The 23398-nt window shown below is 43.1% G+C and overlaps 1 protein-coding gene across 1 annotated transcript; it reads right to left on the bottom strand.

The window, feature by feature from the left end:
- Positions 1–323: 323 nt before the first annotated feature.
- DCAF10 (DDB1 and CUL4 associated factor 10) lies at positions 324–22884 on the bottom strand. Its single transcript, XM_086770658.1, has 7 exons — positions 22595–22884; positions 17598–17711; positions 12428–12625; positions 11784–11989; positions 10862–10972; positions 9574–9719; positions 324–5598 (listed from the first exon to the last, which is right to left on the bottom strand). Exons 1-7 carry the CDS (start codon positions 22882–22884, stop codon positions 5230–5232), a joined length of 1434 nt encoding a protein of 477 aa, XP_086626784.1. The 3' UTR covers positions 324–5229.
- Positions 22885–23398: the final 514 nt, after the last annotated feature.

Consider the following 23398-nt stretch of genomic DNA (forward strand, 5'->3'; position numbering starts at 1 on the left):
ATACTGCCTTCAAGGGTTTGCTGTTTGACCAAAAGGAGCTCACTGCTCCACAGGTACTGTCTCAGTCAAGCGAATGGTTAATTACACTTACTTTGTAATTATCATACTAGCTCCAGCATATGTCCTGTTTTCTACGCTTCATGAGCAAGCTGTTTCTTCTCAGAAACATGCTTTATGGTTAGAACAGTAGCAAAGAAACCAGTGGAGGGAAAGAGACTTGCACTGTTTTTTGTCTCTTAGTTGTAGGGAGTAGGCAAGAACCAGTGAGCACTAGAGAAGAGAGCTCAGTGTACGATAAATACATAAAAATAGGTTTTAATTCATTGAATTATTAAATGTTTAATTTATTATGCAAGCAAGAGAAACTGTCCACAAACAGTAAGTTACTGTAGGGCTGTAAGTACAATATTTTCAGAGCAGTTCTGATACTTTCTATACTGTATTAAAAAGCTAAAATTTTTACTAGGAAATCTCAGGTATTTCAAAATATTCTACATGCACAATTTGTTCTTGTATTAAAAACCTCATACTTAACTGAAGATACTTAGTGCTTAAGAAAACGCACCTTTGACTAAGATCAGAAAATGACAAGTTTCTTATTCCTGCAGGAGAAAAATAGTATGGGCTGTTGACTTTTTCCTTTTATTCCAACTTTTTAGAACCTTGTAAACTAGATTTTTTTTTTAAAGCTTTCATTTGGCAAGTGTGTTTATTTTTTCTAGAGTTCACATTTCATAGAGCAACAGACCCATGTTTTACGGTATCCGGACCTTCTCCACATCAGTGTTTCCCTAATAAAAAAAAAAAAAAAACAAACCCACAAAACACCAACAACAAACAGAAAAACCTGATGTTTACATTCTAATTCTGGTAACAGGCCATCAAACTGTCCTTACCAAGACTCCAAGAGTGCAAACAGACATGTCTGTGTCTGTCTATATCACTGTGCTTTTCTTCCTATCCCCAATAGTTCTGTTTGGAGGTTGTATTTTTCCCTGAACTACCCAAGTTAGACAAGTGGACTGATGCCCCATGGCTGTATATATACTGAAATACACACACTCCCCTCATACACAGAAAGTACATATACATGAATGTCACTGTACAGTCCATTAGTAGTTTCTCTCCCCCTCCCCACAAATGTCTAACAGTGCTGCAGTGATTTAAAGACTGACCTCTAATGGAATACTCAGAAAATGCATTTACTCCCACAACATACAGTCACTGGACTATTACAAAAGAATTACTAGTTTCAAACACTAGTTCGGTTCCTGTAGACACTGCTACACGTTGACGTTCCTACAGAGATCTTAATTATGCAGTTTATCTGCTTCTGCTGATCAGCCATGCTGTGAATGGAGGAATTCTTCTAATACAGAAGTTAATGAATATGAAACCATGCATTTAAAAAACATACTGCACGCTTTACAATCAAATGGAGAGCTCAGCAGAAATACTGTAAAATTTATCAAGTGATGTAACACTTGAATGGTCAAAAGTAAACCAGTTTAAATAAACCTCTGGTATAAGCCACTCCCATATTTTGCTGTTAGTGCAGTCTTTCATCTGCTGTTTGAAACATATTCTTCTATTTGTTTCAGACAGTTTTATACAGTTCTGGAAGCTTAAGAATTCATCTTTTGAAACATAACAGTAAGATAAACTTTTTTTTTTTTTTACTACCTAGAAATCCACAGCTCATCAACAAGCCATGTAATTAATTCAATAATGCGAGGTAATACTATTCAGAAAGACAACTGAAAATCACTCCTTCCACCAAGATGCAACTACAAGACATATCAGTTATGAACTACTGAATAGTGTTTCAGTAAGCGTTACGTGAACTTCATAGGTAAAATAGATTAGCCTTCATTGAAAATTTCCAAGTGCTGTTGAAAAGCAGTAATCAAATAATCAAAATCTAAGTTACCTACTTATTCTAATTCAAACTTAGGTAATCAGAAGAATTAGGTAACATTTTTACAGCATACATGGACAGAATCCATCTTAATATGTATCTGCTAGACGCGCTACAAGAGGGTCAACGTATCATCAAACCCTTATCCAGGTCAACTTTTAGCATCAGTTCTACACTCCTGCTCAGTGGGCCTGGTTTCCAGAGCCGGGCAGGATTGGTCAACCCACCACTCTTGGTGCTGTGCACTGCAGGCAGTATCTAGATGTGGTGACATGTCACTTTGGAGTAACAGTTCTTTATACAGAAAAGTTAGCATCCAATGTTTCAGCACAACACTCTCGTAAAAAACAGCATATCATGAGGTAGAATTTAAGAAGTAACACTCAGTGCATATCAACAGGCATAGAATTAAAGTCACAAGCAATCTACCAGTTCAAGGAATTTCTGATAGGAAAAACCAAAACCAGCTATGAAAACAAACAAACAGACCCATGAACTGGTCTGATTTCATGGGTTCTTGTTGACCTCCAAAATGGACACAGTTCCAGCCTCTTAGAATAGTATTTAAGAATTCTTCAAAATGTTACCTGTAGTCTCTTTAATGATGCTTAGTAAAACATTAAATAACATGACAAAACAGCAACATAGAAGCAGGGAGACCGAGTGCTTAGGGAAAAAGCCATCATGGTCCAGTGTGAGGACAGCGAGGAGAACCTGTTTCTTTATTAGCAACAGGCCACAGCTTTTAATGGTGGGGAGTGCAGAGAAATGCAAGTGTTCATTCTCTCAGCATTCTCTTTCAAAATACTTTAGGAACAGGAAACTTAGTACTTCCACTGGACTAATGGCAAGAACACAGTATCCAGAAGTTTTGCCACATGCTGCTACTGGGTTTTTTGGGGGGACTGGTGTTTTTTTTTCCCCCCCAAAAACAGCTTGGCCAATTTAAAACTCCTTGTAGCTTAGCTCCTCCTTTGCATAAAAATCTTGTATTCCACAACTGTCCTCAAGTTTTTTGCACATTTCACTTCCATTGTTTTAAGTCACAGACAAGAGAAGTGCCTCTGAACTATTTCTAACAAACCAACAAATCCAGGCTGCCCCAGATATAGGTTAACATAGGCTGTTACACACATGCAAAAGGTGCTGGAAGTGCAAATGGAAGTGATGCAACTAGTCTGAGATACACTTGCATATTTTATTCATTCTGTCACTAGGCCCCATTTTTCATGACATGGCCAATTAACTTAAAGTGAAATAATACCTTTTTATGAGTTGTATTCCTTGCACACAGGTCCAAACGCATTCAAAAGGTACAACTGTTCGAACTTAAGAGTAAATGTTTCAGAAAACAGGACATCTCTCTTCATTTATGATTTCATCAGTCTATTTTCGAGTTCAAGACAATCATTTCAGCAACAACAATGGCTCAGAAGATATGCTATGGAACAACTAAACCTATGAGTTGCTATCTGAGAAGATTATAGGCATTTCTTTGCATTTCAAGTTAACTCAGTGTATTTACTTAAAAAACTATTCTTCCTCCTCCAGCTAGGATGATATTCTTCTGAGACACCATCACTAAATAATTCTGTTAAAACCCCATGAGAATAAGAAGTTTAGGACTTTTACGAAACAGTAGAAAGTCTGCCACCTGCACATACTTGACCACTGGAATGCAGTCCTTCAGTTGCTACACATGATGAAACCCAATGCAAGAGTAATTAGTCCTCCAATTACCAAATATTGAAGGCTGTGTATTACTAAAGAAACTCTCCAAAAGAGGAAATTTAAGATTTTTTTTCCTATAATGCAAAGCAGCCTTAAGTTTCAGTGACTTCTCCACTAACATCCACTGCATGCTACCCACATAGATTCCAAACTGCAAGAGGATCATCAGGCTTATGTACTTTCAGCTACCTCACCTTCACAGGTGTCGTCTTTTTCCCCAAACACGTATTTTGCAAAATGCTTTATAAGAGTCAATTTTTTAAAAGCACACTCTGTCGAGCCAGAGATAGTGAATCTGAACACCAAAATATGACAGTCCTTTTTAGGTAAAGTTTCCTGCTGAACTGAGTGTGTGATTGGTCAGCAAAACCTTAGTGAAATACTAAAAAGAAAAAAAGATCTTGGAACATGTACGTGATAAGAATATTATAAACGGATACAGATGTATGAGGCTGAAATAACTCTGCATTTACAAGGTTAGCTATATTAACTTCAGGACTAAAATATGGCATTCATAATTAATGTGTGATTTAATTGTGAATATTAACATTTTTCACATCTTAAGATAAGCCCGGTTAAATCCAAATAGATCTTACTGTAGACAGGCATGCTTTTAATCTGTTCCCAAACTGACAGTACATACAAAGAAAGGCTTATCTGGTGATACTACAGACACATCTTAGATGAATTCCTCTCACAGCAACTGTGCAGGTGACGTGTGGAAGAACAGTCAAGCGGGACATAGCCTTAACATCAGCAGAAAATTCTGCAGTGTTAAGTTTAAATGTAGGATGAAGGTTTATGTTATTGATGTGGAAAGCTCCCTACCACAGAAACTCTGGCAGCTGAGAAGTCAAAACTGGCCAAGAGAGGCCGACCAAGCACACCCCCATTGCAGGAAACATCCAAACAGTTCATCTGCAGCAGTTACAGTGCAGGGTCTTCACCAATTCAACTCCTGCTTCCTGGTCCCAGTCTTTTCCTACTAAACCCTCTGAGGAGAAAGCACATCATCCAGAACCTCTTCCTTCTGGCAATAAACACAACATATGCAACAACAGAAAACCAAATGTTTTAACTGCAGCAAAACATTATAGGAAGTTGAGTGATTTTTCAAGCCAATCACAATCAAATGAATACATACATGAAAACAGATTTTTCTTTCCTTTTCATGACAGTAATTATTTGTGTTAGTTATACAGAAAAGCAGCTCATTATCTAATAACCACCACATCGTAGTTTCAGCAACAGAAAAGGCCAAGGAAGCGTAAGCTGGAACAAGGAGATGTCGTACCCCGGGGGGCTCGGTGAGTTTTGGCTGAACTGCTACCCATGCCCCCTCTACATTTGTTTCAAATAGCCCACTTCAAGTTGCACTGAAGGAAATTATCAAGTGCTATTGTACAAACAAACCAGAACAATGACTCAATGGCACAGGATCAGCAGGAGCAGAGGTCTGCTTGGAAGGCTGAAAACACAGCGCATGAAGGTGGACTTGTGGATGCAGTATGAGAATCCATACAGTGCTGGGCTGGAAACTCACTACAAACATCTGAAGGTCCTGCTGATGCAAGATGTGCCTAAAACTTTGGCTGATACAGAGAAACACGTCCACTAAGGCACCCCGAGGCAATCTGACAGTGTGTTGGCGAAAACTTGGTTGTCAGTACAACATCTTTGTGAGAGTAAAGGGAACGGATTTCTTTCAGGGGACTGGCTTCTTTGGGCAAACAGTCGACAAGTTCGCTGCAGTGTGCATCAAACCCCAACAAGCGGATCCCAAAGCCATGCGGGGATGAAATCATTCGGCCATCAGGACTGAAACAAAGTTCTTTGATGTAACCCCGGCCCACGTTGGCTTCTTCAATACAATGAGTCAACCGCAGGGAACAACGAGGTGAGACGGGGCGCACAGGGGCTCCTTCCTGGAATTCATAGACACAAGTCCACTAAAGGGAGAGGCAGAGAAAGCAACATTGAAAGAAAAGTAAAGCACTGCAAATACTCATTCCCTGCCACTGCGTGCTAAGTAATACAGAAATGACCAATGCTATTGCTTATCTACTCTTCGATATGCATCTACTATGAAACATTGAAAACAGGACAATTCCTTGGCATCTCCTCAGCTTTGAGCTGTCTAAGCAAAACAACTGTCTAGCATCAAAGCTGCTTTTTAAATGGATGCTAGACATAATGTTTAAAATCTAGTTTTCATCTGGAAAGAGCAAAGATTAATACTTTGGCCAGGCACCTGCTCTAATTGAGTAAGCATTCAGATGAAATGCACAATAAAGTAGAACTTAGCCTACTGTAATTTACAACTGACCATTAGCATTTTCTACCCTTAACTTCAAAAGGAAAGAAGTCTTGAAATAGATTTTTGAAGGAATGTTACGAACAACTCTATAGGGACCTTGTTACTTCTGAGGCAGCCAGGGATTTCAATGTAAAATCTCATTACCTAATCTCAAACCAAATGCAAAAACAGCTCTATAACAAAATTTTTATCATATTGAAAGATTCAATTTCAGCCACAAGAGAGGTGTTCTTAGTTCTGTTCCATGTATTCTACTGAAATAAATACAAAGGGAAAAATAGTAACAAATATTAATAGAAAAAAGTAAAGCAGGCACTAGGACTACAGGGGATTATAACTAGGTCAACTGTCCGTATCAACTAACATAATAGAATATTTGCATTTAAAGAAAATTCTGCGTTGCATAGCAGTTTGATTATAAGTTCACGAACCAGCATTAAGATTTGTAACAAATATGCCAAGCTTCCATTCAGTCCTCTACACATCTGTAAGAGGTTACTATTACAAAGAGTGGCTTTCTTAAAAAAAAAACTCCAAACAAATAAAGCCCAAAACCCAAATCCAACCAAGCCCGATTTACATCAGCTATGAAATTAACTAAACTGTTTATTATTGGTCAAGTATTGAAAGAGTTCTATATGGTTTTGGAAAACAAATATAAAACATCCGTGTCTTTAACACAGAGCGGCCTGAACAATTGTCACACTACTAAGACCTATTAGATCAGGGAGAATGTGGGCCGTCTCCAGAAAGAAATGGGAGACTTGGTTACCTGGGACATGGAGAAGGCTGAGGTACTCAACAACTTTTTTGCCTCAGTCTTTGCCAGCAAGGGCTCTAGCCATGTTGCTCAAGTCACAGAAGGCAAAGGCAGGGAACAGGAGAAGAACTGCCCACTGTAGCAGAAGATCAGGTTCAAGACCACCTAAAGAACCCAAAGGTGTACAAGTCCATGGGACCCGATGAGATGCATCAGTGGGTCCTCAGGGAACAGGTAGACGAAGCTGCCAAGCCACTGGCAATCATACAAGAAGTCATGGCAGTCTGGTGAGGTCCCCGATGACTGGAAAAAGGGGAACATAACCCCAATTTTTAAAAAGGAAAACAAGGAAGACCCAGGGAACTAAAGGCTGGTCAGCCTCACCTCTGTGCCTGGTAAGGTCATGGAGCAGATTCTCCTGGAAACCATGCTAAGGCACATGGAGAGCAAGGAGGTGGTTGGTGACAGCCAACATGGCTTCACCAAGGGCAGATCGTGCCTGACCAATTTGGTGGCCTTCTATGATGGGCCGACAGCATTGGTGGACAAGGGATGAGCAACGGACATCATTTACCTGGACTTGTGCAAGGCTTTTGACACTGTCCCGCATGACATCCTTCTCTCTAAACTGGAGAGAGACAGATTTGATGGGCAGACCCCTCGGTGGATAAGGAATTGGCTGGATGGCTGCACTCAAAGAGTTGTGATTAGCAGCCTGATGTCCAAGCGGAGACCAGTGACAAGTGGTGTTCTTCAGGGGTTGGTACTGGGATTGGCACTGTTTTAACATATTTGTGGGTAACATACACAGTGCGATAGAGTGCACCCTCAGCAAGTTCACCGATGACACCAAGCTGTGTGGTGCCGTTGACATGCTGGAAGGGAGGGATGCCATCCAGAGGGACCTTGACAGGCTGGAGAGGTGGGCCTGTGCCAAACTCATGAAGTTCAACCAGCCTAAGGGCAAGGTCCTGCACCTGGGTCAGGGCAATCCCAAACACAAATACAAGCTGAGCAGAGAATGGATCGAGACCAGCCCTGAGGAGAAGCTCAACATGAACTGGCAATGTGTGCCTGCAGCCCAGAAAGCCAACCGCATCCTGGGCTGCATCAAAAGGAGCATGGCCTGCAGGTTGAGGGAGGGGGATTCTGCCCCTCCACTCCGCTCTCTTGAGACCTCACCTAGAATACGGCATCCAGTTCTGGAGCCCCCAACATAAGAAGGACGTGGACCTGTTGGAGTGAGCCCAGAGGAGGCCACAAAGATGATTAGATGATTAGGCTGCAGCACCTCTCCTGTGAGGCCAGGCTGAGAGAGCTGGGGCTGTTCAGCCTGGAGAGGAGGAGGCTCCAAGGAGACCTTATAGTGGCCTTCCAGTACCCAAAGGGGGCCTACAGAAAAGACAGGGAGGAATTCTTCAGCAGGGCCTATTGTGATAGGATGAGGGGTAATGGCTTTAGAAGAAGGACATATATTCAGACTTGATACAAGGAAAAAATTTTTTACAACGAGGGTGGTGGAGCACTGGCCCGGGTTGCGGAGAGGCGGTGGATGCCCCATCCCTGGAAACATTCCAGGCCAGGCTGGCCGGGGCTCTGAGCAACTTGATCTGGTTGGAGATGTCCCTGCTCCCTGCAGGGGGGTTGGACTGGGTGGGCTTTAACGGTCCCTTCCAGCCCAAACTATTCTACGATTCTATTCTATTATTCTAATAATTTTAAAATAAGCCTAGGAAAAATAAAGTGTTTCAAAGGGTACCCTCTGGTGGAATGCAGGTGTTCTCAAGGCTCTGGCTAGGGTTTAAGTTGTAAGTGAACTTGAGTTAACCTGGAAGTTACTTCTTCAAGAGCAGGTATTCCCAAACACAATCTGCAGGTGCTTGCTTTTTGTATACAGTCCATGAATAATTTTTTTCATTATTTCCTAGCGCATTGCAGACACCTGTTTGTCTTAAACCAGGGTGCAATATAGCAGCCATTATATGACAGTTCACAAGCAGAATCTGAGGAAATATAATCCAACACTGGCCATAAAGTATGTCTTTGCTTCTTTAAAGCAGTATTTAGGGGAGTGAAATCTGAAAGCTGTAGATGAGCTATAGCTGGTATTACGACTTAGTACTTCAAGTTAAGGGCTGAAATGGATTCTGCCAGGAAAATCATTGATATCTCATTTAAGTTACAGAGTTATAGGATGAGAGTTGAGACAAAAGCACTTCGATGTTACATAAATATCTGTACCCGAGCTCATCACATTCAGACCTACTGTGTGTCAGTTTTAAGGGGATGCAAAAATATGCCATGAGGATTTTTTGTAGCAGTGTAGGAGCAGCCTCTGGAAAGCATTCAACAGCACAGCAGGAGCACTTCATCCTTGGAACACCAATGGAGGCAGAAAACATTCTGAAGACACTTGAGGAATTCAGAGGAGCTTCTCTGCTCAACCTCAAACCATGTTCACCAGTACACAACTCTCTAATCCTCTGTCTTTCCCAAGTTCACATCTCCTACATTTTGGCAGATACATATTTTTAAGTCATGTATTTCACAGCACAACTACTGTTTTAAAACTTTTAACAGACCCATGAACCACAAAACGTATTCTGTGAAAGAGCTGGGCAACAGGAGTACCGAGAGTGGGATACAAGTCATATGAAATCACAAAAAAAAAAAAGAAAATGTCATAATCTCGGTGTAAAATTAATACACCTGTAAGCAGAAAGAACTGACTAATTTATCCTAATGCAAATTTACCCCAAAACAACAGAATTTCAATATAGTTGTACGATCAACACATCTCACTCAAGGTATTTAAAAAAAAAAAAAAAACAAACATATTTGCTTTACCTCCTGGTCATCTCTATTACTTGAGCACCGAAGAAGCGTAGCCCACCCTTTTGGATGTAGCTGTAGCGAGGTAATGCAATTGCCTCGATCTCTTTCTCCAGGAACCTCTGGTGTTAAGACCTCCAAACTATTTTGAGGTGATCCACCTAGAAAGGGAAGTCAACTGTAAGTCTCGGTGAAGTCTATACTTCTGATCTTCACCTCTCTCATCAGTCTACTGCTGAAACTCTGTCAAACATGTAGCACTTGCATCTGACTGCTAGAAAAGACTGCACCTTTATGAAAGGATAAATTGAGAGGTTATATGAACAACTGAATCTAACACAAATGGACTCAGTCCTGATTTCAAATAGCTTCTTTTTTGAAATTTGCCAAGACCTGCGTTAAATGACCCCACCCTGTGAGCTAAGTCAGAGTTAACTTTCCACACATACAAAACAAAGTCTAAAGAGTGTTTTTTGGTAAGAACTACCAGTTCTCAAGCCTGTATAATGTCCCTTGCAAATTACTTTCAAATTCTGCTCAGCTGTATGCAAGTTGCCTCCCTTCTCCCTCTCACCCCTAGAAAGCTTTTCACAGGTAAATCATGCCCTAGCATCCAGATAAGCCTCCTCCTTTCACAAGTATGTTTGAGGATCTCACAACCATGACTAGTTAAAACTTAACATTATACTTATTTTACATTGCATGTCATTCACAAAGTATTTACCAATTTACCAAGTTCATGCTGACTCTGCAAGTGTATCCTAGATTCAGAGGAAGCCTCATAATCACAAGACCATCAGTTTTCATAGCGCTGTAGTTACGTAGGACTTGTTTTGTAATCAGAACTTCACAAAACACTCTGTCCACATCTAAGACCTGTCTGCATACTCTTTTTCCATGCTACTGACTCCTCATGGAGGAAGTGCAGATATGTATTCCCATCACTAAGGAAAACAAAAAGCAAAACATAACTATGTTCTGCTCTGTTTTATTTTTTCCCCTAAAGGTCATTCACACAAAGTTTGTTCAAGGAAAAAAAAAAAAAAAAGAAGGAAAACAACAATAGTATACTAATACAAAATAAAGATCTTGTTGATGTTATCAGATTTCTTGGAAAAAAACTTATTAGATTGCCAGACTTGGGTATGCAATTATTTATTGGTTTAATACAAGTCATAGCAACACTATTCTTTTAAAAATCACAGAGACAAAAACGTAGATTTTCCACTACAGTACTCTGGCCTCTGCTGGATACAATGACTCAAAGCCATGATTTCCCACGCTGCTCCCCAGTCTTTCCTACCTTCTCGCTGGAAGGGCCGTGACACGTGTTTCTCAGATGGTGGACCTGAATCATTCTGGTGACACGGTGAACCAATAGTTCGAGGACCAGACGAACCTGGTGATGTTATGTCTGCAAACAGCATCAGCCATGTGAACACAACAGCTACACACAGCCCACTTACTATGCGTATTCTTCACTTAACCCTCCTTAGACATGTTAAGTAAAGGGTTAGGGTAGGCATCTTGTTAAGAAAGTACTTTTAGACTTTAAACTGAGCTTTGAAAAGTGCCGTTCTGTTTGTGCCTCATACAAACAAAATGGCCAGCACAAACTCTACTAGGAGTAAGAGCCGAGCTATACTCCTTCCTTCTTACAAACTGTCACTACTAGAAGCTGGGGTATGAATTTTTCCCCAGGTCACTCCCTTTATATCCTGACAACCCAAATGGCAGAGTTTCCGTCACTATTTTGCTCTGTTACTGCTACAATGCAGGACAGACCAAGCAGGGAAATTTCAGAGCATGAGATTCTTCCAGGTCTGCTGTTGAGAGCAACCACACCACTACACAACAGTCAATAGTAGTTGCTGGAGCTCACACACAGTCAGTCTGTTCAACATGGGTCAAGTTTCTTTTATTACAGAGCCCAGTACAGTAGATAAATAAAACTAGAGACTGCCCACTAGAGGTAACAAAATTCCATAGGCATTATATCCTGTAGCGCTGAAGTCTTGACACTCTAGACACTCTACCTGAGTCAAAACATTACACTCAACAGTACAGATGTATGTAACCCCTGAACTACAGAGCAGCTACTGTGCCAAAGAGTTCTTCAACAGAAGTCTTCCAGCTCCACCTGTGCCTTCTTTTTGTTAGCTAAGAGTATCCAATAAAACACCTCTAACACAGACATTGCCACAGACTTTTCCACAAGCATTCACCTGAACTTGATATAGCAGTCCTTCTAGCTCTTAAAATTGGGTAGCTGCCAACCTCTAAAGATTTGTTTAGGTCAAGGTCATGCAAAATCAGAAGATATCCGGAGGAGGTTGAGATTAGCATTTTGGAACAGTCTGGCGTCAGCCTCATTCGCATAAGAAAACGGGTGTGAAAAAACTTCTTGTGGGGACATCCATCTTCTGTGCACCTGGACAGTGAAAAAAAAAGCACAAGAAATGGCTGCAATTAGCTTCGACTCAAGTCCCTGCTAACATCCAGAAGAGTTCAAGATACGCTAAGCATCCTTGTTCATCCAAAAGCTTTTTTTTCTTTTGAGTACTGTCTTTATCTTACTTAAATCAGATTTTAATGAAATGGCAAGAGTCACATTTTCATACTAGCACAACATTGAGGACAGAACTTTTTCAAAACGAAGGAACTACATTTTGGTACATCAGCAAGAAAAGTTCTCTTAGCTACTGGACTACCACCATAAAAAGGTGATGCAAGTTCTTGATAAGGGCTACAAACTAATCACAGTACTTAAGAATTCATTATAGCATCATTCAAGGCAAGAGGTTTTCTGTCTTGTGTAGAGGAACCCTATCCTTGTGGGCTCTAGAAACGTAACAGCATGAACACATACCTGTTTGTGTCCCAGATGATCACATTTCCATCAAACCCTGATGTTACTAATAATCTCGTATTGGTATCATACTCTATGTTCTTAACCCAGCTGGTGTGACCATGTAAAGTGCACACTTTTGTGTTCAGCTTTCTCAAATCCCAAAGTGCTATCGTAGTGTCATCAGAACAAGTTGCAAACAGTCGATTATCTAGAAACCTGAAAATGGGAGAGAAATACTGTGGCTGCTTAGTGACTTTTCTAATTTAAATATTCTTAAGCAGGAATTTCAGTCAATACAGAAATAAAAAAAGTGGCCACACACATCACAGACCTCATAGAGCAGAATATTTGCCAATAAAACAGTTCCATTAAAAACCAGTGCTAGGATATGAAGCAATAGTACGTCTGTAGCAGCAAACTAGTAAACCTGAAGAAGCATAGCAGATGGTTAGGGTTGGTTTGGTTTTTTTTTTTTTTGAGGTGTTTTTTTCTGTTTTGTTTTGTTTTTTTTTAAATTAATCACATAAAGATCACACAACAACCAAACTACCAGTGGAACAAATGTTCACACAGAATCCCTATGGTAACTAAATCAGTTTTAAACTTATCAAATCTTTTTAAGACATAAATGTCCTAGGACTGGTCAGCTTTTAGACCACTGGCAAGATACTCCTATTGACTGGTTTGGTCAATAGGAGTATCTTGCTAGCCTAGATTGTTTGTAATTTATGCCTTTCAGCTTCCCCATCCTTTCTTTACTACAGACAGGCAGCACTAGAAGACACAGCAATTCCACCTTCATTTCAGAGTACACAAGATCCTATCAGCTTGTAAATACTAAAACCAATACTCTTCTTTACTCTCTTCATTTCTACCTATATATCCACCCTTGTTCTTCCCCCACTACTCTGTAGACCATCCTCTCTTCCCTGCCACAGCCATAAGCTCCGTGCACTCAAACGAGGTTTTTAAAATAAAGATCACCTTTTGTTATTCCTACTGAAAGGCTCCTACTGCTTTTGAACCTTGCAGCTCTGTATGGTGCACATCCTGCCTGAACAGGTGGTGTCCAAGCCTCCTTTAGCTAATGCCTGAATGCCTTTCCTCTGCAAGGCACGACACTGCTCTGTAGCACACATTGCCACTCAGCATCCAATATAGTCAGTCCCAACTGAAAGCTCTCACCAGATCTTGAGCCCACTGGCACGGGCAGAACACAGGGCTCGTTACAAAACCTCTGACAGTGGTCCCACTGCTGTCTGTGCTGGAGTGACTAGGCAGAGCATATCTGACAGCAGGTACCCGTTGAGCCACCTGTGCTGGAAATGCTCAGTGCCAGGCTTATTGGGGTGCCAGTGAGGCAACCCAAAGCCCTGCTCTTACCAGAAGGCTGTTACAGATGATGGATCTCCAGAGACCCTTTCCAGCCAGACCTCCTGCCACTCCGTGACATAGACACAGCTGTGCACAGACACCTGGGGCACACTCCACGTGTCTGTACCAAGCACACTGAAAAGCTGGCCCCATGGTTGTACACAGGACATACAACAGTGCTTTTCTGAGAGATTTCATCTAGCAGATTAACTGTCTGAGGTATGGCTTGCTTTACTAACCACATGGCTTACACTATACACGGTATTGCTATCTTGGAAACACGTACTAGATTTAAATCTGAACACTGCCACTGTTTACACATTTCCCTAGACCCTTAATTTCATTTCAACTTTGCCCATCTTTTGAAGAGCTCCTGGGGCTCCAAAGCAGTGTCCCAGGAGCACTGTGCACTGCAGCTGCGGAGCCAGGAGGAGCCATGCAGACCTCCTGCATTCAGGAAGGTTTTGCATCACCTGGACAGCTTCAGTCTCCATCAAAAAGCACCTGGCTTTTGCTTCCACGTTCCTGCCTTTCCTTTCCCCACAGTACCATTCACGTGTTTGAAGCAGGCACAAGAACCTGGGCCTTCAAATGCAGAATAGCAAGTATGCATATCAAAGAGCAAGTGCAGAGCACTGTTTAGAATGAGAATTTCAGATAATCTTTGGAAGTAGCAGCTGCACATGTGGTACACACTACCCAAATTTATAGACAGGGAAGGTGAGAAAGTGGAATAGAATATGCGTCATAGTAGCTGGGGTTACTAAACTGATCAGATTAAGTACTTAGCCTGTTCAGGTGGTAATTCTTTATCATTATAATCTCTGGTCTTCTGACAAAATTCAAGGTCTGAAGTAGTATAAGGCAGCTTGACCACCTCCAAGTCATTACAGAAGGAAAGGGCATCTGACATTAAAACACTCCATCAGACAGAAGGGAATAGAAGGGCTGGAATCGGCACTAAAAAGGCACAGCTAGGCAATAAATTTAATAAATTGAGTCTAGAAGTTACTGAAGCAAATGCAAGACTTTTCAAAAACAGCAAGTAAAGACAAGATTTGGTTTGAAAGCATACTAAACAAGTTATTTGGTTCACGGAGAAAAATCACTGGATAAAATTATTTAGTTTGCATTACACAGATCAAAGTTTATCATACTCCACTCCCACTGCAATTTATGTATGCCCATGCCCTTACTTTTAGAAGGGTAAAGCATACTGTTTTATGTTTGCAATTCATGCCTGACAAACACATTTGGAAAAAGCTGTACCTGACATAAAAGGGAAAATAAAACCTACCTGAAAAACACCAGAAGAAGCAAGAACAATCTACACAGATACAGGTGGTAAGTTACTCCTAGAAACAGCATTTCATCTTTTAGACTCAGAACCAGGCTACATCATGTAAAAATAGCAACAACTCCAATGAAAAATAACTGGCTAAAAAGGGAAGAATCCAACATTTCAGATTCTCAAGGTGAAAGTAAAATACAGTACATCTCTTGCCTGTGTATAATTCCATCATTTGCCTTTATCTTGGATGCTACAGGCAACTCTGCTTCGCCCACCACAAGAAGCTTTCAGAAGAAACACACAGGGAAACACAAATGATATTGAACAGCTTTCATATAGGGAATGACCAAGTAGACTAGGATTCACTTGAAAAACAGCTAATTGAAAGTGCACATGACTCAGGTACATAAAACTGACCAGCACAGAGAAAGTAAATAGAGATTAATTGCTCTTTGTCTCCCTACTTAAGAAAACAAAAAAAACGTAGAAGGCTTCAAATGAAGCTAGCAAGTTTTAAAAATGCTATTAAACACCCCTTGAAACACATCTGTGCCATGGAGCTCTGCCATGCAAGAGTTTTAAGTAAGCTCAAAACCTGACCAAATTCAAGTAGAAAAAAAAATGTCTGCTTCAGACGATTTCACACAAATCCCCAGCCACCATGAGACTACTGGACACACTTCTCTGTTCCTACATACCTCTGAGGCACCTGCTATAGGGCACAGCAGTAATGGCATTTATTTTTGGTGCTTATTACAAGGAATCTCCGTAGTAGTACAGTGCTTGGAGTCAGAAACTACTCCAGGTAATGCCATAGTAACCATGTATTCCAGAATATAACTAAATTCCTTGTAACTAAGTTTATAACAACAAACAAATGGAGATACGTAGAAAAATACATAAAAAGATGACACTATCCTAACCAAGACACAGCTTTAAGAAGCATTTTGAAGGAAAGTAGAAAGTTACTACATGGGACCATAGTCTGGGGATTAACAGTAGATCTGGGACTTAGCTGCCTGGAGGTAGTACTGGTATTTTTATGTAAATCAAACTACACAGAGAAAACAAAGAACAGACCAGACTTATAAAGCTTCACAGACAGCCAAAGTGGAAACAAAGAAGATCCTTTAAATAAGAAAGTGGCAGGATGTTTCAATGCTGTTCTCAACCAACGAATGAGATACACTTTAAAGAGCAGCGTAGCTGATTGCAACAGAGACAGAACAGTCAAGGAGCCTGCAACAGAGCACTCTCTGTAAAACACGTTCCAGACTAATTCACTTGAAACTCTATATCAGTTTGAATGTAGGGATCAGATACCGATTTAGGAAGGAATAAAAATAAAAATAAATCCAGTTTGCCTTTGCCTTTCAATATTTCGATAACACGGCTTTATTTTTCACCTAGCTTTGTCTAAAAACTAAGCACACTTCAAGGACAAACGCTGGCAGGCAAGAGATGGGAAAAGCTGTATTTTCTTACAGAAAAGCATGCTGTCAACAACTCCTTTTCTATTTGTGTTAGCCCCAGCTTTTACTTCAGCTTTTCTGGAAGACATCCACCTGATATAAAACTTCAGTCTCTTGCAAAAAGTACAGGCAGCTTGTGAAACACATCAATTTATCCGAAGGACATGTAAAGACACTGGCACCCCAAATTGTATTCAGCTTTTTTTGAGGGGAAATGCTCAGACTGCTTCTACAGTTTTCTCAGGGTTTTTTTGTTCGAGTTTGGGTTTTTGAGTTGGTTTGGTTTTTTTTGCTTTGAGAATCTGAGTGAAGAGAGGCTGCAATACTGTCCACAAGGTTAAGGAGTCTCTTAAGTTCACATGTGAAAGTCTATCCTCAGACCCAGGACAGCTAAAAATAATAGAATTTAAAAGCGAAACCATTACATGAAAATAGTACTGATGATTTAGGTTCCTGTGCTTGCTGTTTCCCACATGCAAAGGATTTAAACCATGAAGACTGAGTTTAAGTTGAATTGTGGAAGCCATTTCACTTTTATAGTTCTTCTATATCATATCTGTATTTAAAGCAGCCAATCTTTGGAAATTTCTACGCAACTATGGCAATTACTCTTACAATTCAAAATACCAGCCTTATTCATATAAATATTTGATCATCCTACTGTCTTGGACTTGCACTTGAAACACAAATCACACACCACTTGTTACACTCTGATTTACTACATTCATTCAGGCCATTCCAAAGGCCAGTTAGAACAGGTGGTAATACCTTACACTCTTCCCCTCCCATAAACTGCAGCTCCTCCATCAACAAAACCACCTGCCAGCATTACATAACACCACTACCTCCTGCAGATTCCTCCTGTTTCCCTTCCCAGCCTTTCCCTACCTCCAGTACCAAAGAGAAGGAAAATGGCCCAATGTAAACTGCAGCTTAGTGGCTTCACAAAACCCACTCTCCCCAAGTGCATAACACAAACTTATCACACTGTCATTAAGAAAAGCATCTGTGGTAAGACAAAATATGACATCTTTTATTCCTTTAGACCTACCTGATATTATTTACACAGTCTTCATGAGCTTCAGAGAGAGTTTTGATGTGCTTTGAAGATATTGGGTCAAAAAGCAGTACTTCAGTCTGTTCGCAAGCAACAGTCAACACTGACCTACAGGGGAGCAGAGCAAAGCAGACATATTTGTATTCAGTAAAAGAAACAACATCTGTGCACATCCAGCTAACCTCCAATCCCTATCCTCATAGAAACACAGCTTCACCATTACTTAGCTTGGTTTTCTGTTTATGTTGCACAGAACCTACAGCAGCATTTATATTTTTTTTATTGCCTTCTTGCAGATGCCTATTCTTAAGCACATAATACACACAAAAAAAGTAGAAGAAAATAGCATGCTGTTTTATTCTGGAGAAGTTAGCTTCTCTAAATCCTTTTCAAGATACCATGACTCTTCTTCTGCCTGGCTGTTGGCATAATTAATGTACAGCTAGTGCATTCGCTGGACAGACCACATGACCTTTTAATTCACTTTTTTTTTTTAAACAGGCGAGGTAGTTGTTTTATAATGCCTATAAACTTCAACAGAGCAAATGATTGTGTTATTTAAGTCACACAGTTAAGTGTATTTACATCAGTGGGTTTTTTTACAAGTTACTTAGAGTGCTTCATCCCATCCCTCCAGTGCAGTGTACTGCATGAACTCAGTGGTTCCCATCTGGCAAAAAAAAAGAAGAATCAAGGCCTGGCATGAAACCTGCTGCTTTGTTCATGTCATGATATTTGCTTAATGTTGCAGAAAAAAAAAAAAAAAAAGAAAAAAAAAAAGACAAAAAAGACAACAGCACCCAAGAGTAAGTGGGAAGGCATCTACTCTGAAATTCTACTGCAAATTTCCCATATGACTGTGCACATGTCGTGGTCTCCCTCTGTCCATTCACTGGCAACACTTTTCAGGGGGTTCTGAGACACCATAGTTCGCTTTTCAGGCAGTCAGATGATCAGCTGAAGAGCTCTGTAAAATGCAAGGGTCTGACAGAGACTATGCTGAGAAAGGAAGTGAAGCATGCACCAAGTGCTGGCAGCCTGCTCACACCTGTGAACCAAACAGCTATGAGCCACCTTTTACACTCTATCACTGCATTAACCCTCATTAAAGAGGAGAACATACGGTAATAAGCCGCTCCAATGCCCCTCCCTTATCAACTATGACAATACTCCCCTAAGACCTTTACAGATGTTACTCCGTCTACACCACCACTTTGTAACAGCCGGACAGTGCTGACGTGCAACAACCAACTTCTTCAGGGTAAAGATGCACCGTTTCCTCATCTCCTTCTGTAACACTGCCTTTGATGGCTATTTAGTTTGACATCCACCCAAAAGCAACATGAAGATGACATTCAGACTGTGTATTCAGGAGCAGAATTTTTAAACCAAACTCCAAAGGATAGCACCCTTCCCCAAAAATCTTACAACTCATGCAGCTCTGTTCACTGCCTCCATTTTTCTACATCAGAATAGCATGAAGCCAGTAAATACTAAAGGCAGAAATAAGACTGAATCAAAGATTTATGTCAAACATGTAGCCTTTCTGCAATTGAGTATTTTTTTTCACTAAAAGCTTACAATATAAAGTTTAGATTTTGAAGTTTTTCTTTGTAAAATAGCAAAAAGTCAGGGGATTGCTATCAGACATCACATTAACTACAGAAAAACAAAGAGTTCTCTGACAAAAGGTGTCGTTTTCTAAACGTAGTAGTGTTGTTATGAAAGTGATGGTCAAAAGCAGCAACAGCAAGGCACTGGCACCAGTCTAAATTGGGAATCAGTAGAGACTCAGGCTGGGAACATGGCTAATTGTTATCCACATTTTACCACTCTGAGGCCACAGAAAAGTCTGGAGCAAGATCTAGCATCTTATAGTATATCACTTGATTCACTTGCCAAAACCAGAGCAACTTCCAGGAACTACAATTTCAAGGATGTTACCTCCTTAAAAAAAAAAAAAAACACCTTTTCTTTCCAACATGAAGACCACTGTGTATCCATTTACAGCTTTTCTCAGACAAAAAAAACCAAAAAACAAAAAACCAAAAAATCCTTGTCCAGGATACACGTTATTGTGAATGAGACCAGACCAGACAGACATCTGCAGAGAGTTCACAGGGGTCCGAACAGGCACAGAAAACATCAACCGTCCGCAGCTTGGGCAGGCTGTCTTATCTCTCCACCAGCCTCTCCTACTATATTGATATTTACTGATGTTGTGGTTTAGCCCTGGTCACCACACAGTTTCTTGCTCACTCTCCCCCTCCCCAGCGGGATGGGGGAGAGAAATTGGGCAGAAATGAAAACTCGTGGGTTGAGATAAAGACAGTTTACTAAAAATAACAAAGGAAAAGGACAATAATAATAAAATACAAGGATATTAAAATATACAAAATGAACAATGCATGATTTCTCACTACCCGATGTCCTAATTGCCAATACAGCCCGTCCCAAGCAGTGATCACAGAAACAAAACCGAGCAGCAAGCAAAGGAGCAAAAGGGAGCCAGCAAGGTAGAGGGAACGATGTCAGCGAGCAAGCAAAAGGGATGAAATGGAGAAAACGGAAAACGGATGCCCCCGCTATGGACAACCACCACTTCTATATTGAGTGTGACGTTTATGGCATGGAACACTCTCTTTGGCCAGTTTGGGTCAATTATGCTGTCTGTCTTTCTCCTGGATTCCTGCATCTGCATTTTAAGGAGACTTTAAGGAGACTTCGAAAGCAGGACAGTATCCTTGGTCTCACTAGCAACAACTGATACCATCAGTGTGTTTATCAACATTCGTCACATCCACCAGCTACCACGGGAAAATTAACTCCATCCCTGCCAAAGCCAGGACAACTGGGTTCATGTATGTTGAAAAGGTCTGACTAAGTACAGTGACGCCACAGTGACAGTGAATTTCGGCCTGCTAAATTAGTGAAGCCAACCTCCAGGAAAGCTCAGACGTTCTCTCAACACTGCAACAACTCTGTCCAGAACATCAAAAGGGCAGCGTGCCCCAGTGACCCTCGCTCCACAAAGTGAGCCCTTGAGGAGCAGTTCCTCACAGGCAGGCCAGACCTAACCAGCAGCACACATACAGCCAGATATCTGCCATGCCCCCAGAACAGTGCTTTGAGGAAGCTAACAGAGGAGCAAGAAACAGGAACACAGCACCACCAACCACAGTCAGTTCCCTTGAGAGAGGCTACAGAGAGACCAGAAGTCTCCACTGCACAAGACAGGTCTAGCCAGTATGGTTAGGGCAGGTCTGTGACTGCTCTAAGCTCAGCCTAACCAGCACAGAATCACACAGACATGAGCAAGGTTTGGGCTGTTTCATTCGGTACCAAGGCAATTGAGGTGCAGCACAACGGTCCAAACCTATGCCCAACACCACCTGCGGTCTGTCGGGCCAAGCACTGCAGCCACACGGAACACTAGGTCCATGGAGGCATCCCTTTGACAGGAAAACCTTTTAGCTGAGTTCCTTTCTGGAGAGGGAAGGTCCCTGGTTTAGTTCACTGTGCAGCCTCACAAGCATCAGGCTCAAGGGAGGTGGGAGGAAAACAGAACTACACCTTTTGCCAGAAACCTGCACAAAATCTTAAATCACAGCCCAGTTGTACTGCTACTGCAGCTGACACTTTCTACACCAGTACAGAACATTCAGGTGTGGATGTTCTTCCAAAGCAGTCACTGTGGCTAAGTCAGCAAAGCAATCCTGCCTGGCCTCTTCACACCATCACGTAGAGCAGAGAGGAGCCTGTGCCTCAGATGCCCAGGTGGGCATCTACAGAAGAAATTACTTTCCACCAACAGTCACTTGAGAATGGTTTTGCTAGTTTCTGAAGCTTAACTTTGTCCTCTTCAAAAAATGGAGGAATGAACAAGGAGTTGAAACTTGCCTCTGCAGCACAACCATGGCAAAGCTGTCACGCGTTCAGATGTTAATGGAAACCAGAACTGTGTTCTGAAGAAAACTCACTGAGAACACACACGCTGAGTAGGCACCAAGTGTAACAAAGATTTTAATTCTGACTATCCAAACTGAAAAAACACTGTTGAGACCATCCTAGCTTGCAAGGTCTTTCTGCAAAGAAAGCTTCATATACAAGCATACTGCAAGATACAAATATGCAGAAATCTCTGAATTGAACTCTCTCTGCTTTGAACTGGTGTGCCAGGACTCTTCATTCTAACTGTCCAACTGTCACTTGCTTTTGTCTACACTGTTACACAAGTGTATAGCAGCATGCCTCTAAACTCATGTCACTGCAGACCCACAAAATTCATGGAACCCTAAACGAACAACTAAGTATCGCATTTCAAACAAAAACTTAGCTCTCTGAGGACATCTGACACGATCGCTTTTGCAAGTTAATGAAGCGGTTCCACCACTCTGTTCTCAACCTTGTGCCTCAGTTTATTTGTCTCCCCTTCTCCTGCAGGAAGAACCACAAAGAAGCCGAGAAAACCGCCGGGCAGCACGCAGCACACCCCGTCCGGGGGAGCTCTGCCTGCTCCACCCGTGCTGCTCTGTGCCCACTGCCTGCAACGCAGCGGCTGGCCTGGAGCGAAAGCACCAGCCGGGCGGCTCACGGCGCGGCCGCCGGCAGGCAGGACCCGCGGGGCGCGGCAGCCGTCGCACAGCCCCTGGGCCTGGCAGGCCAGGCCCCCTCTCCCCCGACCTGCGTCTCGGTGCGCCTGCAGCTGAGCCACCTCGGGCCGCGCGGTCCCACGCCACGGGCGCACCAGGTGGCTACAAAAGCGGAGCCGAGCCGGGTGTTCCGCAGCGGGCAGCACGGCGCCGTCCCGGTGCGAGCACCGCTCTGCCAGCCAGCGCAGCGCACCGCGGCGGTGGCAGCGGCGGGGGCCGGCCAGCCGCGGGGAGCTGCGGGGCAGCGGAGCCGGCGGGCGCGGCCGGCAGCGCGGGCTCGACGCAGCCCCCAGGGGAGCCGCGGTAGACGGGGAGCGGGGAGCCGAGCGCATCCCCTACCCGTCGGGCGAGTACTCGAGGTTGAAGACGGCGCCGTGCGTGCGAGTGCTGAGGTACACGGAGTCGGCGGGCTGGATGGAGCCGTACAGCCCGGTCATGGCGCGGAAGGTGTCCCGCGCCGGGTCTACGGCGGCGCTGCGGCCCAGGCAGCGCCCGCGCAGCCACCCGAACAGGCCGCCCCCCGGCGCCGGTTCCATGCCGGCGGGCGAGCCGGGCCCCAGGGCCGCCAGGCCGCCGCCGCCGCCGCCGGTTCCCGCCCAGGGGGCCTCTGCCTCCGCCTTCGCGCTCATGGCGCGCCGGGATCCGGCATCGCCGGGCCGCGCCTCCGCCTGCCCTCCGCCGGCGACACCGGGCCTGCGCGCCCGCCGCCCCGCCCCCCCTCGCGTGACCGCCCCCCTCGCGTGACCGCCCCTCACGTGACCACGCCCCCCCCCCCCCCCCCCGCCAGCGGCAGCCTCCGGGCCGGGGGCGGTCCGCGTCCGCACCATCCCCCCGCCGGCCCGGGAGCCGCTTCGTGCCGCGGAGGCCGAGCAGAGCCGGGCCGCTTGTTCTTCGTCATCGTTCCCAGGGCCAGGGAACGGCAAGAGTACGCACTGAACGCCTGGCCCGGCCATAGTGCCGTGTATTAGATCTCACACCGCGCAGCTGGCAAAATGCCGCGGAACAGCTTGTGTTAAGTCACGCCGTGACCCAGCGAGCTTGTTACCTGCGCAGCCAGCGCCGAGACCAAGGCCACAATGTTCCAGCTGTGCTGCGAGTGTAGAAGCACTAGAGTCAGCCCAAATGCTGAGCAAAAGGGAAGCC

This window comes from Chlamydotis macqueenii, chromosome Z (assembly GCF_036417535.1).
Source record: "Chlamydotis macqueenii isolate bChlMac1 chromosome Z, bChlMac1.mat, whole genome shotgun sequence".
Taxonomy (NCBI): domain Eukaryota; kingdom Metazoa; phylum Chordata; class Aves; order Otidiformes; family Otididae; genus Chlamydotis; species Chlamydotis macqueenii.

What these genes read in the sequence shown, in the direction of transcription:
- DCAF10 (XM_086770658.1), bottom strand. Translation starts at nt 22,884, where the DNA reads ATGAGCGCGAAGGCGGAGGCAGAGGCCCCCTGGGCGGGAACCGGCGGC. An exon ending in GACTGCTATATCAAGTTCAG is followed by an intron (nt 10,973 to 11,783) that starts GTGAATGCTTGT and finishes TGCTGTTTGCAG; the next exon opens with ACATAACATCACCAGGTTCG. An exon ending in ACGGCCCTTCCAGCGAGAAG is followed by an intron (nt 9,720 to 10,861) that starts GTAGGAAAGACT and finishes TTCCCTTTCTAG; the next exon opens with GTGGATCACCTCAAAATAGT.